Source organism: Drosophila busckii, chromosome 2R (assembly GCF_011750605.1).
Source record: "Drosophila busckii strain San Diego stock center, stock number 13000-0081.31 chromosome 2R, ASM1175060v1, whole genome shotgun sequence".
Classification (NCBI taxonomy): Eukaryota; Metazoa; Arthropoda; class Insecta; order Diptera; family Drosophilidae; genus Drosophila; species Drosophila busckii.
In genome coordinates this window covers 18,487,058-18,504,160 of record NC_046605.1, presented here as the reverse complement: position 1 = coordinate 18,504,160, position 17,103 = coordinate 18,487,058, and the positions used below count along the sequence as shown (strand labels likewise).

At 35.6% G+C, this 17,103-nt stretch overlaps 1 protein-coding gene across 1 annotated transcript; it reads left to right on the top strand.

Annotated features, from left to right (window-relative positions):
• The first annotated feature begins 9,050 nt into the window (after positions 1 to 9,050).
• LOC108594701 (fibrinogen C domain-containing protein 1-like) lies at positions 9,051 to 9,989 on the top strand. The gene is made up of 2 exons (XM_017979842.1): positions 9,051 to 9,433; positions 9,980 to 9,989. The coding sequence occupies exons 1-2, from the start codon at positions 9,051 to 9,053 to the stop codon at positions 9,987 to 9,989; spliced, it is 393 nt and encodes a 130-aa protein (XP_017835331.1).
• The last annotated feature ends 7,114 nt before the right edge of the window (positions 9,990 to 17,103 follow it).

Here is a 17,103-nt window from a genome sequence, read left to right as displayed (position 1 = left end):
ATTTATAACTTTATTACGTCTCTAAATATACAATTCATCTAACAATAAGCTATACTATTAAATAAGGGTGCAGCTAAAGTTAAACGTCGCCATTTGTTTTATTTTTTTTTCTAAAAATAGCTCAATTAAGCAGTAAACAGCGCACTGTGCTTAAGCTTGACAAAAGCTGAGTGCCTGGCATATCATATGACCAACAGCAAGTGTGGAAAATTCCAAGTAAAGTAAAATTCTATGACTTACCGATTGATGAAGAGAGGGAGAGCAAAAGTGACGATAGCTGACGTTCTGCGAGTATTAGGTAAATAATCAGCACAAAGCAAACTCAATAAAATAAAAGAAAGACAAAATTAGCACGCGAAAAGATCTGCACACATACAATTGGAATTTACCGCAATATGCACTACAAACACACGCGCACATGCTGAAGGGCAACAACTCAAAATTTTTTTGCGCTAATGCACATTAGTATTATATTTATGAATAATTTATATAATAAACACTTACACTTACGTGCACTTTACACTACAACTAAAAAAAAAAGATGCAAATTTAAAAGCAAACTGGCATATGCAGTTCCACCCACGCACGCGACCTAGAGGTGACTTTGATTGCACAGACGCTGGTTGACGTTATATTAATGCATAATTAATAAACCTTTTTTCATTAACACATAACAATTTGCACAAAAAATAAATACAGAAATTATACTTTAACACAGCTAAAAAACTTCGACGCGCGGCGACAAACTGAACGGATAAAGATGACACTCGCGAATATCGATCTCAGCAATTAACAGCTAATTATCATGCTGGAAGACAGTGGCCACTTGATATCGACGGATTAGATATTCACGCCTCTAAGCTGCGCTCCTTGTGTTTTTTTGTTGTGCTTTTTTTAACACCTACTTCCTTACGGCTCTTGCGTGAACGTGTTAAGTCTGAGCTCGAAAGCAGAATTAACCTTAACTTGAGGATCAACAATCCGGAGGAAATAGATACAGCAATTGGCTCGTTTATGGAACACCTCAAGTCAGCAGCTACTACTGCATCCACATCTCCTCGAGCTACAAGTCATCAGAGCAACGTCGCACTGTCCCCGCAAGCCACAGCACTACTTACAATTAGACTTAAAAGAAGAATCCGGAAGGAATACATTAGGACTGGTGACGAGAGACTTGCTCCAATCTATAGGAGAATTGCCAATCGCCTACAGAAAGTGCTGAGGAAAATGAAGCAAGCACAAACTGACCAGCTGTTGCATGATGCGAGTCCTGACGCATCAACAAACTTTTTGCTTTGGAGACTGGCGAGGAGGTGCACGAGACAAGCAACTCCCAAGACTCCACTGAAAAATCCTGCAGGTGGTTGGTGCTACAGTGGAAAACAGAAGTTCGAAATCTTTCCTGACTCCATGGAGGCCAGATTTAAGCCACTAAGCCTGTCGCCCGAAGACATGCAAAGGAATATAGAAGCGTCGCTTGTAACTCCATTCCAAATGGCTCTGCCAGCTGTACCAGTAACCTTCCAACAAGGGTCTCACTAATAATTAAGGATCTAAAAGCAAAAAAATGCCCTGGCGATGACGGCATGGAAAACAAGACCATAAATCTCCTCCCATCTAAGACTGTACTGTTTATAGTACTAATCTTCAACAGCATCCTAAGGGACACTTTCCCAAGATCTAGAAGTCTGCCATGATTATTATGATCCCCAAGCCTGGAAAGCAGCCAACGGAAGTGGACTCTTACCGGTCCATTAGACTTCTTCCAGCTCTAGGCAAAATGATAGAAAGGGTGATACTCAGCCGAGTACTAAATCTGGAGTCTGTAGCTCAAGCGATACCAAAGTGGCAGTTTGGCTTTCGCAAAAGTGACGGCACCCCAGAACAACTTCATAGAGTTGTCAACTTTGCGCTGGAAGCTATGGAGCACAAGCAATACGCTATGGCACAGTGGTCTCCGCTGCAAACTAAAGCAGCTGCTGACCCCTCAACTGTACCAATTAGTAAGCAGCTTTTTGTCAGATCGCTCTTTCCGTGTTGGTGTTAACGAAGATAAGTCGACCGTAAGAGGGATTTCTGCTGGAGTACCACAGGTTAGCGTTTTTGGGCCTACTCTTTACTCTATTTACACGAGCGATATGCCAAAGCCAACTGCAGCTCAATTGGTCGATTGCAACGACTTCTGAATTGCGACATACGCCGACGATACTGCTGTCCTCACTAGGTGCGTATCCCTGGACACTGCAATGCAGGCTCTGCAGCAGTATGTACGTCGCTTCGAAATATAGGCAAACATCTTGAATATTGCGAGTCGCACTCAATACCTGGTGTGGATCCAAGACGCCTCACTTCTTCGCATACGAAGATGATCCAAATGCCGTATGACGCAAGCTCCAATATTCGTGGCTATATCGGCAAAAAATAAGCTGTCACTAGACAACAAAGTGAGCATCTACAAAGTAATTCTAAGCCCGATCTGGAAATACGGACTACAGGTGTACGGTGTCGCGGCGAAAACGCACTTGAATAAGATTCGGATTGCGCAAAGCAAGATATTGAGAAAAATCTGTAATGCTCCATGGTACATGCGGACCAGGGACATAGAAAGAGACCTAGAGGTCAAAAATTATTATTATAGACTGGCCCTGCAGCCCAATGCACTTGCACAACGTCTCACATGCTACGTGGGTCAAAGACGACTTAAGAGGCAACACCCCCAAGACTTGTCAACTAGGTTTATAACCTAGCCTTTTTCATATCCTACTATAGTATTATTTCATTATTATTATTATTATAGTATTATAGTATAGTTAAGTATAATTTAGCAAAATATAATTAGGTAAAGTTGCCACATAGCTAAAAGCAATCTAATTTAACAGTAAAATACACTTCTGAATAAATAGGAATTTTGTAATTTTTTATAAAAAATTGTTTATAAACTATAATGTGCAAGTGTTAATACAACTAGTCCAAGTATTTATTTAATCAATCAGCTTACGTATCAAGTTAAATGTTATTTTCTTCGCTTTTAACGGTTTTTTTTGCAAACGCAATCTGTAATTGTTTATATAAATATTACAATTAATTAATTAATTATTAATGTATTCCCCAAATATAATGCGCTTAATTTAGTTTTTCTACAGTTGCAGGAGTCCTCCGCGGTTAGCTTAAGCTCGTTGGTTCGTTCACGCGCGCGCGCTCTCTCTTTCTCTCATTCTCGGTGTGTGCTTTCAAGGATCGGGAATTTATTAATTGTTGTATTCATTTTGTATTCCATTTTTCCTTTGTGTGTGCGCGTAGCTTAGCGTTGTTTTTTTTTTTTCTTAATTTTTTGTATGTGGGTGACTGCAACTGCAACAACTGCAGAGCAGCATTCATTGTCTTATGTTGCTATCACTTTCTTATTTGGTAAGTGAAGCTTGTTTTTATGCGATTTTTATTATTGTTGCTTAACCGTTACTTCTTTATATTTTATAAGAACCATTGTTCTTGACTTAATTTTAATGATTTACTCTTTAGCGAGTGCTCTCTTACTTAGGTGGAATTACAGCATGATCGACTTTTGTATTTATTAAGCAATTATTAACGCATGCACTAATATAATTATTTGCTCTTTCTATAGACTTAGTTTATCTACCGCCTGTTGCATACTTTATCACAAATACCCCTTGTCAGCTTCAAAAATGTTTAAGTGTATAAATTGTCGACAAATTTTTACTATTTACATATCAAAATGTGACTATAAAATTTCATGGTCTACTTTTTTTAATTTTTAAAAGTGTATAAAAAGAACTAGCTTTTAAAAGATTTTGTTAAGAATTTTTAAATAATCTTAAAAAACTAATGTATGATAATCATACTATTTTTTACTATAGAAAGCACTAAAGCTTTATTTATTATTTGTGAATTTAGCATCCCCCAAGTTTGGGGAGTCTTGGCTGTATCTCACTCTTTCCTATTGCAATCAAAACCTAAAAGTTCAACAAAAACTATTCGCAGTGAAAGTGAAAATCAATCAAAAATTGTATAGTTACCTTTGCTGTACTTGAAATCGTTATCAGTCCATGACTGACTTATGTTTTCGTCTATTTTGGGCAAAGTCCCAAAAATAAAAGTTCCACATTGCACACAGACAAGGCAACAACAGGAAATTGCTACTTAAATTCGAAAGCCAATCTGTGGCAATGATGCCAACAGCCAGGCGAACAAGATAAAAGCCCCAACACAACAAATAAACGAAAACAAAGGCAGCTCAAAATATGAACAAGGCTACGGTGAAGGCAATTGAAGCCAAAAGGACCAAACACACACACACACAAAAAAAAACTGAAAAAAACGGCGTCGACACTTAACGTTTTAAATCTGATTATTCCACAACAACTGTCAATAATGCAAACTGCTTAACTCCTGCCCCAAAAACTTTCTCTCTCTCTCTCTCTCTCTCTTCTAGCCATAAATGAGCGACTGGCTGACTGGGCCTAAGCCACCTTACCAGCTACCCAGTTATTCGCTTGGTGGCTGTCATGTAAAACCGCAAACGATGCGAGAAAATTGTCACCAACGAAAATGGAAAAGCGGCTGCCAAAATGTGTAAATCAAAAAAATAATTGCCACTGATAACAACATCAATAACAATACATGTAAGCGAGGCAAAAGGTCCGAGGCCCACCCAACTCTCGTCCTCTCCCATTTTTATGAAAGGTATGGCCAGAGCCAGCGCTGAACGTGGCGAATTACACACATAACAATAAAGGATAAGGCAACAAAGGCAACGTCACTAACAAGTCGGCAGAGTTATGCGGAAAAGCAGACTAAGGAATACTCTATAGAAAATAATTTTATAACATGAATAAGAATCTATTTCATTAATCAGTATCGCTTTTAATAATTAGTATTCACTCACAATGTTTAAAATTCGAAAATAAAACGTATGAACTTTCTAAATTTCTTGCTTAATTTTTTATTTATAAGTGCAGAAACAATTATTTTATTATTTAAAGCACAAGCTAATTAAACTTATATAATTGGTTGGATTAGTTACTATTTTAACTATTAATTCTAATATTGCACCTATCTAGGATAACATACTTAATTAATCCTCTTATATATGCATTATTATTTGTCATTAAATTTATATAACTTATATAACAATTCTCTTTAAAATATTTGGCTAAGTTTAATTTAACAAATTCTATTCTCCTTGAAATATTTGGCTATATGTATTTATTTTAAGCAAATATTATCGAAACTATCGATAAAAACCAAAGTTTTCTATTCTGTTCAATCTATTATATGGCGTTATTGATACATTTATAGTCAAATTTTTACACAATATTCTTACTAAAAACAACCATCAACATTTTCATGATTTTTAAATCATTTTCACTTACAAACAAGTGGACAGGTTAAAGTTGGGCGCCACCAACTTGTAAATTACACTTTAACTAGCATCGCAGCAAACACACATCACAAACCATACACACAAACAGCGACGCTTCACAGCTCAGTTTTTCTCGAAGCAGCCCAGCAGCGAGCGCCGCTCAAGTCTGCAAGCGACCTTTGTTGGCGCTAGCACGATGCACCGCTGTCTACTAATTTTAATTGAAATGTCAATAATTACCTAAGTTTTTCATCGTCTGAAAAGTTTTCCAATCCGGTCACATGACTACAATTTTGTGATTTATTTCAAATTTTTAAAGATTTTGTACTGCCTTATATATCGTTTTCGATTTGCGGTGGGGAGGGAATAAAAAAAAATAAAATAAGCTTTAGACTGTTGCTGGACCAAATTTGGTTGTTCTAGCTCTTATAGTTGCTGAGAAAACGCACTCATACAGACACGAGCGGACGGCGGACGGACGAAGCGGACAGCACATGCTATATCGATCAGCATCGTCGAGTGATCAAGAAGTATATATTATTTATTAGGTTGCACGCCCTTCCCTTACATTACATGTGAGCAACTTCATATTACTTTTTACCATTTTTTAAAAAATGTCAAAGTGTATAAAAATATCTCACTGCTTTACTCTGCAATGAAAATTCTTAAAATAAATAAATGCTTAAATTTCGCAACAGTTTTGATATGCCTTAAAAGTAACTCTCGCAATCGAATTACGTACACAACCCTTTTTATATATTTTTTGTTTTCATAAGTATTATTTTGCAGCAGAGGCAGAGCCGAGGGTAGCTCAGAGGGTGGCACAGTAGGCGGCGCTAGGCGCTGTCAAAATATAAAACGTGCTACAAATTCTCAGGCTCGCAGTCAGTTTGAGAGTTGGCAGTTCCGCTGTGTGGCTAATTTATGGTCGCTGCCTTAAAGTTTGGTTACATTTTTGTGCCATAAATCTTTTCAACACTCACACACACACAAACGCACAAACACACACACAACATAATGCACTCCACTTGAGTTCAGTTCACTTCACTTCAACACTTGGCCCAGTCGGAGCAGTCGGAGCAGCAGCAGCAGCAGCTCTCGCCTTTATTTACTTCATATTAATATTAAGTTCATTGTGTCAAGTTGGCAGCACCGATTTCTTATCATTTTCCTTTTTAATTTTTGTCGCGTTTGTCGCCATTGGTAAGGATGACACTTTGCCGGCTTGTTTGCTGTATATCCTTGCAGCTTATCTTTTGCCCAGCCTGGCATTTACATTCAACGCTTGACAGCTTCTTTGCACCAATTGTTCGCTTTCTCTTTGTGTGTGTGTGTGTGTGTGCGTCGTCGGGGTTGCATATTGTAAGGTTTGTAGCTGCGACACTTGCCTCATTGTCTGCTTGGAATTATTTCTTGTCGCGAGCTTTAAGCTGCTTTAAAGTCTTAGAAAGTATTTCAAATTAGATATAATGCAAATGAATCTTAAAGCAATACAGCTCTAGCTTTATTTGCTTGCTGTGATGATTCAGGGAGGAAGTTGCAGTTTTTGAACTCAAATATGAATGCTGGATGAGCTAGACAAATTTTAATTATACACTTTGACATTTTTTTTATTTTAAAAATTTGTTTGCGCCTGGCGGAAAACGTCGATTTTATATAATTTGATAATACTCACCAGACATCAATATCATAGAAAACTTGTGGGAATAGCTAGCTAAGAAAGTTGATTAGTCTTGAAGGCAGAATAATTACTTGAAGGAATTAAATGAGCTTGGAGCTCAGACATTACTTTGGAGATCATTGAAAAATTGTATAAATCTCTTCCCAAACGGATATTTTCATTATTAAAATGATTGAGAAATATTTAAATTAATAAATGTATTCGTTTAAAATCACGTTCATAGCCAAAGAAGGGCTAATGCATTATTCAAATGATTAAAAGTATAAATAAAAAAAGTTAAATTATAAATATATTCGATTATAATAAAATTTCTAGCCAAAAAGTTAAAAAAAATGTATTTAAAAGACATAGTAACCAAATTATGTTGTTTTCCAAAAAAATATAAATAAATATTGCAAGAAGGAGAAATAGTGATTCTATTTTATTTTATCAGGAATTGATGCCCTAATACTAGCTACTAATTTTTAGTTTTAGTTTTACTACAATTGAACCAAAACTGAAGCGAACTCTATATAATCCCTGCAGATTCTACTTGCCTATTAAACAACAATGCTGCTTAATTTTTATTCAAGGTTCAAATATGCACAACACGTGTCATAATGAAGCGCTTAAGCTATCAAAAATATATCGCTGTTGTAACTTCAGTCGCTACACAGCTAAAATTAGCCAAGTCACACACAAAAATAAAATAAAAGTAACCATTTAAAATTGTAAAATAATTTCAAAGCACGCTCCAGTGAAATAACTTGAGCGCAAAGTGTGTCTGCAATTACTTTGATGATGATGATGATGACGTGCAGGATACACACACATACACACACACCTCTAAGAAATGAAATCCATGCAAATTCTCTGGCTGCTTCTAATGGGACACAATAGAAGCTCAAAGTCAGCAGATCAACCACCAAGTGTCGCCGGCTTAAGCAACCTTAAATCCTCAGCGGGTGGGCCACACACACACAGAGTCGTCGACTTTGGCCTTTAATCAAGGCGCATTATCAGTCAGCTATGATATATAGTTATTTATTGCCCATACTCTTATATTGTGTTCACATCTGGCGCGATATTCGCTTGGGTTTGGGAATTTTCTTTTAGCTTAAAGCAGCTGCTTATGATGTTGATTATTTATATATGACTTTGAATAAGCAATAATTAAATTACAATTAATTCAATATATGCTTAAAGTAAAGCTGCTTATCTCAAATTTTAAGGCACCGCTTTGAATAGATTCTTACTTACATTAGAAGCTAAGCTGTTGAATCTTTTACTAATTATCGCTACTACAAAAACAATCATTGATTGTAAAATAGGCAAAAGCTTGAATAAGACAAAAATGTGCTCGTAAATAATCTCACTTAATGACTAACTGATTCTTGTAATTCTCGCTTAAAAGACATTCTTTGAAAAAATACAAAATTTATTCTTTGAATAACTATCTTGTTTTGAATCCGAAAGGGATTAAATTAATCATTATAGGTGAGGAAAGTCATAAGAATCAATATATAATCAGTATAACGTAATTTTTAAAACAAAACTAATCATTAAAGTCCCTGGATTTAACAGACAGTATAATATTATATATAAAATATTTATATATATATAATATATATGATTATGAGTTCATGAATCAATTTGCTCAAATCATAGCCTACATACATAATGCTGATAATACAATTATGCTTTCATTCTAAGAAATATAAATGGCTGTCAAAGTTCAGTTTGCGAAATTTTGATAATCAAGTTCTTAAGTTTGGTGGTTTTAAAAACTTAAATTCAGTTTATTTTAAGCGCTGAGCTTGAATAGTTCGTTTTACTAATACAATATGAATATATTAAATTATTTGTTATCATTTGTGTTTTTGCTGGAATTTAATGCGGCAATTGGTACTGATATGGTAAGTAGTAAAACAATGTATTTAAAATGTTCTAAAACTTGTATTTTTATATGCATAGGATTGCAATGCATATAGCGCAAATTTGATTGATACGATGTTGGCAGACTTAGTAAAATATGAAGCAAAGATTAAACATTTAGAAGACACCATTAAGAATCTAGAGAAGCAGCAATCAGCTGCACCGCCGAGTTGTGTTCCATTTGGCGATGATATTCAAACAATTCGTGTGCCTGGTGCGGATGCCTTCCAGGTGCCCTGTGATTCAAAGCTGGCTGGCAACGGCTGGATTGTTATTCAGCGCAGGATCGATGGAAGTGTGAACTTTAATCAAACATGGGATGAGTATCAGCATGGATTTGGAGAGCTGCGTGGTAACTTATGGCTCGGATTAGAGCGACTGCATCTGCTGACCAAGCATCAGCCCCACGAGCTCTATATACAGCTGCAGGATTTCAAGAACGAAACTCGTTATGCACGGTATAGCAATTTTTTAATTGGTAATGCGGAGCAAAATTATAAGCTGTTAGCTTTGGGTAATTATTCTGGAAATGCTAACAACTCACTCGATTTTGGATTTGGCGCATTACATAAGAATATGATGTTCTCGACGCCAGACAAAGATAATGATATATCATCTATTATGAATTGTGCTGCACGATGGGCAAGTGGCTGGTGGTTTAGTGACTGTTACAGATGGTTAGTATCAATGATTTTACAAATTTATACAAGCTGCTATTCATTTATTTCTATAGTAACCTCAATGGCGTTTATGTTAACACTAATACTGATGAATTTCATTTGCGTTCAATCGAATGGAGGGGCTGGCATAAGAAACCACTGAAATTCGTGCAGATGATGATACGACCTAAAATTATTGAGAAAACACTTAAAGTACAAAGCATAAAAATTGTGAAGTGAAAAGTAAAAAAAATTATATAAATATAACGTACAAAATAAATGGAAATTCTGAAAGAACTTTTTAATCAATTTTTATTATTTATTTTAATAATTTCACAATTGCAGCTCTCTTTAATCTTAAATTCAGATTGTATTTTTTAGAAACAATCATTGCAAATTGGGGCCGTCATCCGAGCTGTTGTTGCATAACTTATTGTTAGACGACTAAACTGAGCACATATGCAAATAAATATATGTTTTATATTATTATTCAGTTGAATCACAATTTCAACGTTATTTTATAGCAACACTATTATCTTGTGTTGTGCCCCAAAAAGCAAAAATTATTCTTTACTTCTTGGAAAGGTCATTTGTGCAAATTCAAGTTGATAACGTGTGCGAAATTTAATGCGGCAGCTGATTCTGATTATTATATATACAAATATATAATCGCACTATCAAAACATTGATTGTTTTATGATTGAATTAACATTTGAGATAATCGAACAAGCTTCAACGTTAATATTTAGCAATTTCTTATGTATCTACGCATTGATAATATATGCTATATATCTTCGCAATCACTATGTGCATATATAATAAAAATTATACATTATTATTAAACATTTTGCCATTTTATATACAGCTTGAAATTTATATAGAAATGGAAATAGAGTATCTTGCACAAATGTTGTGTATAACTTAAAAAAAGAAGGTTTCCTTTCGAAAAGAAAGAATTTTTTTTTTTAAATTCCAATTTACAATGTTACCTAAGTGGTAACTTAACCCAATTGTATTTAACTAAATTATATACTAAACTATTCTATAATACTATAGTGGGGGAAATGAAAAAAATAGGTTATAAACCTAATCGACAGGTCTTGGGAGTGGTGCCCCTTAAGTCGTGCAAGTGCATTGGGGTACAGGGCCAATCTGTAGTAATAGTCTGTAGCCCGTAGTTGCAGCATATCTCCAACCATTGGAACCTGTAGGTCTTTTTCAATATCCCTGGTCCTCATGTACCATGGTGCATTACAGATTTTTCTCAATATTTTGCTTTGCGCAACACGAATTTTATTTAGGTGCGTTTTCGCCTGTAATCCATATTTCCAGATCGGGCTTAGAATTACCTTGTAGAAGTTCACTTTGTTGTCTAGTGACAGTTTATTCCTTGGCGATAGTAGCCACGACATCTTAGCAGCATTCGTCATCACGGCTTTTTGGATCATTGTCGAAGTTGAGGCGCCTATCAAGGATCTCACCCAGGTACTTGTAGTGCTCTGATCCAAGAATGGTAATGCCTGGACAAGACCACACTCTTGTTGCAAACGTCATATTCGCACACTTACTTTGGGCTATACCAATATTCCAGATGCTTGCCCATTCTTCAAAGGGGCACGCAAATTGCTGCAGAGCCTGCGCTGCAGTGTCAAGGGATTCGCTCCTAGTAAGGACAGCAGAATGCTGATGATACTCTGGTTGGAAAAAAAAATTGTAAATATACTCAAATTTAATGTTTCCGCATTAACTTTTTGGTCTATGTATAAATATAAAATGTATTTTTATTATAACGCTGCGATTAATTTCAAATTTAAATGCAAGCAATTTAAGTTCTAACAGAATTTTGCTATGCCTTAATTTGAGGCTAATAAAAGTCGTTTCCTAAAAATAACTTTTCTATATAATCCCACCATGCCATACGCCCCGAAGTCTGCTATAAAAAGCGAGCTCAACTCTTTGCTCGGCGCCATGCCAAATGTTTACGGCCAGAGCGCCATGACCAATTGGGAATTAAACCAAATATTTGTGCCTTTTGGTGTGGCGCATTGTTAATGTTGTTGTTGCTGTTTTTTTGCCGCCTGCCAAAAATTGAGTTAATTATCTTGTCGCATAATTACGAAAGTTCTAAACGACGTTGGTCACTTATACGTTGTGGGTGGGTGGCTGGGTGGTTCGGTTCGGTTCGGTTTTATGGGCTGCTGTTGAGGCAATTTCACGCTCTGTCACAAATGCGAACGCCCGACGCCGCCGACGCAACGCATTTCAATTTTCTTAATTTCAGTTAATAACTCAACAAATACGCCAAAAGGCAAAGAACTTATAAATGCAAATATTGATAGATACTTTGAGCGTGCCGCAGCAGCAGTCAAGCTAATGATGTTCATCATGTTAATAAAGCGGCTGCTGCTCATGATGATGATGATGATGATAATGATGATAATGGTGTTGGGGGAAACTGCAATGACTACCGTCTAAACATGAAAAGCACTTTGCGTATCTCAGGCAAGTCGCCTACGCTCTACGCTCTATGCCAAAGACAAACATAGAGATGAAGCACAAGGGGCACTTGCTGGATGCTGCAAGGTTGTTGAAGAGTAGAGCAACGACCAGAGGGAGGCGTGGGTGTGGTGGGCGTGGTTGAGCCCAGGGGCATAATGACAATTACAGTTACCGCCGTGCCATAGAGAAGCGAGAGAGTGCGAGTGAGAGAGCAGCCAAAGGAACTTTTTACTGCTTCGCTTCGCCTCAACATCAACTTGGCAAATAAATCCGTTCGAAACGCTTGAGCGCCATATCAAAAGACCCGTACGGTTAACAGTTCGCTCAATGAGACACAAACAAACAACAAGCAATAGCAACAGCAACAACAACAACAGCAACCTAAACAGCATGTAGAAGAGCCAAATGCGAATGCTGCTGCTGCTGCTGTTGTTACCCTCAAGGGTCGGCTGCCAGTTGAAAGGGGTGAAAAAGCTAAACATGACCTCGAGCAATGCACGCAACGAAAACTTGCCGCCCAGCCCAGCGCACTCCCCCGAAAAAACTTCACTTCTCATCTCTTACTCATTCGCATTGCTCTGCTTTTCCAGAGTTCGACTCTACTTTTACTTGCGCCATGTCCTCACGTCTCCTGTGGCGTCCAACGACCACGAAATAAAAAGCGTGGCAATACAAATAGAAATAAGGCAAATGTACATAAGAAAACAAGTCGGCGAAACTGCAATTGGTTATAGCAGACTGCAAGTTACGCTGTAAATTACAAAAATAATTCAAGCAAATTAAATAAGTACAAATTACCACAAAAAATTATAAATATCATTTAAATTTTAAATTATAATAGCTTATTTAAATATTATATAGATTTAATTATGTTAACAGCATAAAATAACTCTGAGAATTTAAGTAGATATTTTTTATACATTAATAAACTTTTAAAATTAATAAATATAATTTAAATTTTATATAAATTACAAAATCATTATTGCAAATTTAATTTTGTAAATGTTTTATTATTTATAAATTATAAAACAATCAGACAGACACTTCAAAAATGTAAATATAATTTTCTGTAATCAAATATAATTTTAAAATAATAAATATATTTAAGTTTTAAGAGTTACCATTATTTTCTCATTAAAAAATTAAATTATAAAGAAATTTATGTAAATATTATTTCAAAATGTAATACAAATTTAACTGAGCTTTAGCTGAGTCGCTTGAACTTTACGACTAATTTTTAATAAATTATTCAAGGTCTTTTAAAATAATAAAATAATAATATAAATATAGATTTTATATATTTAATATTTAATAATATAATAATAATAATTGTAAGTTTTAAAATATTTATAGACTATAAGAAAGTCCAAATATATATGTATATTTCTCGAAAAAGTTTTTTAAATATTAAATGAAATTAATAATGAAGTTACTATCTAAAAGATATACGTTCTGAGCTGACTCACCAATCTACCCGCTTGTATTGAAATAAATGCATGAAAGCAAAATGAAACAAGAACAACAACAATAACAATCTCAACTGGTGACACATGCGTTTAGAGCTTAAGCGTTAGCCGTCGCAACGGAAACGGAAAATGCGTCAAGTTTAAGCATTGAAGTCCGCCCCCCATTCAAAGCGTTGAACTGACCCAAGTTCAGCCCGGCAAACTGTTTGTTTAATGAATTGCATGTAACGTTCGCCTCACTTATTTAAACAATATATATATTTTTTATTCAACTGTTGTTTGTGGCACTTCAATTTCATTATTATTTTTTCGTTATTTGTGTTGCCACCACGCAGGCCGCAAACAAAACGAAGCAATTAGAATAAAAGATGCTCTTGGGAATTACAAGGGGAGTCCTTTTTTATTTCTACAAATGAAAAGCATTAGTACAGATAAACCTTTAAAAAAATCATAATTCTATGTTAAATAAAAGAATAATAGTTATCTTGTTGAACATTAAAAAAGGTTTACGCTTGAGCAAAGGAATCAAAAACTTATTCATGCTATTAATTTCAGACTAGAAAACGTTTTCATAACTTCAGAGTGAGTTTTACTAGAATAAAAAATATAGCAATTGCATTTGCTTTGGCACTGCGTGTTGATAAACCCAAACAGATATATTTCTGTTGATTTTGATATGGCGCGGATAATGAAATTAATCGTCTGTAATGGTTTATTGTCTGCGGTCCCAGACCAAAAGCCCGTTGGACCACAATGGAAATAAAAATGACCGCCACTTCGGTCTAGCAAAAGACAGATTTCTGTTTTTTTTTTTTAAGCTACTGATGTAAAATATATTGAATTGTCATGGAATGTCGCGTTGCCATAAATAAGCAAAGCTAATGGTGCGCGGGTCGTGCAATTTTTGTGATTTAGTGCGGTTGAAAAAAAATATAAAAACGAAAGCCGAAATAAATACCAGGAAACTGGCCACGCAACTTGGTGATATATCAATGGATTATTTTAAAATGTAGCCGAGGAACGTCACGCTCTTAAACTAATAACAGAAATAATCATCATAAATCCATAAAAGAAAATCTCATTAATCCAAATCTCATGCACCGTACACTGTGGGTGACAAATTTTTGATGTTGAAACAAAAGGCGAAAAAGCAAAGGAAGAAGAGAAAAAAATTGACACACGTTCCTGCTGTCTGTGTGTTTAACGTATAAGACTTATAAGCTTCATTCTCTGCCACATACTTCACATTCAAATTACTGCACATTATATAATATCCTTCAGGCTCTTAACACACACACACACACACACACCCATAGACGTCCCTTGCTCAACACGTTCGCTGGCTATACGTGGCATGCATGTTGGCACAATATCGACTACAACAAAGTAGCGAATGCTTCAGGCCAGACCGAAGACCAATGACTGAAGAAGTTTACACAGAGATGGGGGAAGGACGAACCAAACGCTCGCCCGTCCGCCTGCTCGCCTGGACTTGGTAGTTGATTAAGAAGACATCATTTTAAAGTTTAAATACTCATAAAATCTTTTGTCGAGGTGTGATAACTACAATGGGCCAAAAAGCTTTAATTTTAAACAAAATGATGCTGATTTACTTAATTATAAACGTTTACTTATCAAACCAAATAATTGCTTTTTCAAAATGTTTACACTTATACAACTCGTATACAAAAGTTTTATACATCAAATCAAATATATTTTGTTTGCAGTGATTAGAAAATAGAGAGAGTGAGAGTTAGCTCTTATACAAGTCATATAAAACAATCTTATAACAAGTGCTAAAAAAAAACTAAGCTCAATTAATTTCAGTATTAACTCTTATACAACTGATATACAAAATTCTTTTTAACTATAAATCTTTTTTTTGCAATTTTTATAAATTCATTTCCATTCATTTCATTTTAGTGATAACTCTTATACAAACCAAATACAAGAGTATTATACTCATCAAAATCTCTACTTACATATATGTTTAGTGACATTTTTTGTTGTATTATATTAAGCTACCTATATGTATATTTGAAACCTCTTACATAAGACTCTTATACAATTCCGTCTTTAACAATTACGTATGTCATAGTTAAAATTTTTTGAAATGCAAATTACGTGCAACTTTTATACCTAACAAGTTTTTTTTATAATTTATTTTAAGAAGTTATGTACGTAATGTATTCAAACCCGCTTATACAAAACAAAACTCCACTATAATCTTGAAATCCAAATTATGTGCAACTCTTATACTTTTTAGAAATAATTTTTTGAATTTATGTATTTAATGTATGTAAAACCTTTTGTACAATTCATTTTTAACCACTATATTTTTAAATATTTTAAAAATTGTAAATTATGTGCAACTCTTATACTCAATAATTTTTTTTAAATTATTTTCTGAAGCTATGTAAACCTCTAATACAATTAATTTTTAACTACTATAATTTTAAAATGCAAATTTGTGTGCAACTCTTATACTTTGCAAGTTTATTATATTTGAACACAAAGTTTGAGCTTAGCTTAACACCTCTCGCGCACCACTTTCCCACCACTCTTATATTTGAATAAATTTCACACGAAACTTCAAAGCTCGTGGCACAAGTTGCTGTTGCAAAAGTGTACACACCACGTAGGATAACTTGCGCACGCAACTGTACATTTCACACACAATTTCAAGTTATAATCAGTGCTCATTACTATACAAGACACGTTTTCAGATTTCGCGTGATTATGATTATGCGCCGCGCGGCTCAGTAGGTTCCAAGCCTGCAAAAGGGCCGAGCTGGAGGGTGGGGCGAGGGGATGGAGCAAACAAAAACAAAAGCTGAGACTGAGAGTCAAAAAATTAAACTTGAAAATAACTTGAAAGATACATTTTGCGTATATCTGGGAGATCTAGACGAAAGTGCCGGCTTGTAACTATTCTGGCTCATGCCATAATGCTTATTGTTGTCATTTCCAGAGCCGCCCGAGTAGAGGGTGGGTGGCAAGTGGGTGGCGCGTCGTCAAGGCGACAAAAAGTTTACGCGTTGGCGAAAAATATGCAAATTATAATGAAAAACTTGACACTTTACATGCAAAAGAACAACGCGGCGGCAGCAGCAGCAGCAACGGTGGGCGTTAGTCAGTGGGCGTGGCATGGCTGCTTTTGCCGATGCGAATCTGTGGCAGGCGATTAAGCGTACCAAATGAAGCGCTCGCACTGCCAGCGCATTTTAATTAAGCAAGCAGCCAAATAGTCGACATTGCCATTCCCAATCCCATTGCCGTTGTTGTTCTTGTTGTTGTTATCGTTGTCGCTTTCCACAATCACACGAAAAGCGTGAAAACTGCTGCAAAAGTTACGCGAGTAGACAATGGCAATGGCAAGTTCACGATTTTAAGCCAAAAATGCCGCTTGCATTTCCATAAACTTTGCTCCAACCAACAGCAGCAGCTGCAACCTGCAATTGTTGTTGCCACACAGTCAGCGAAAGTCAGTCGCAAATCCCCAAG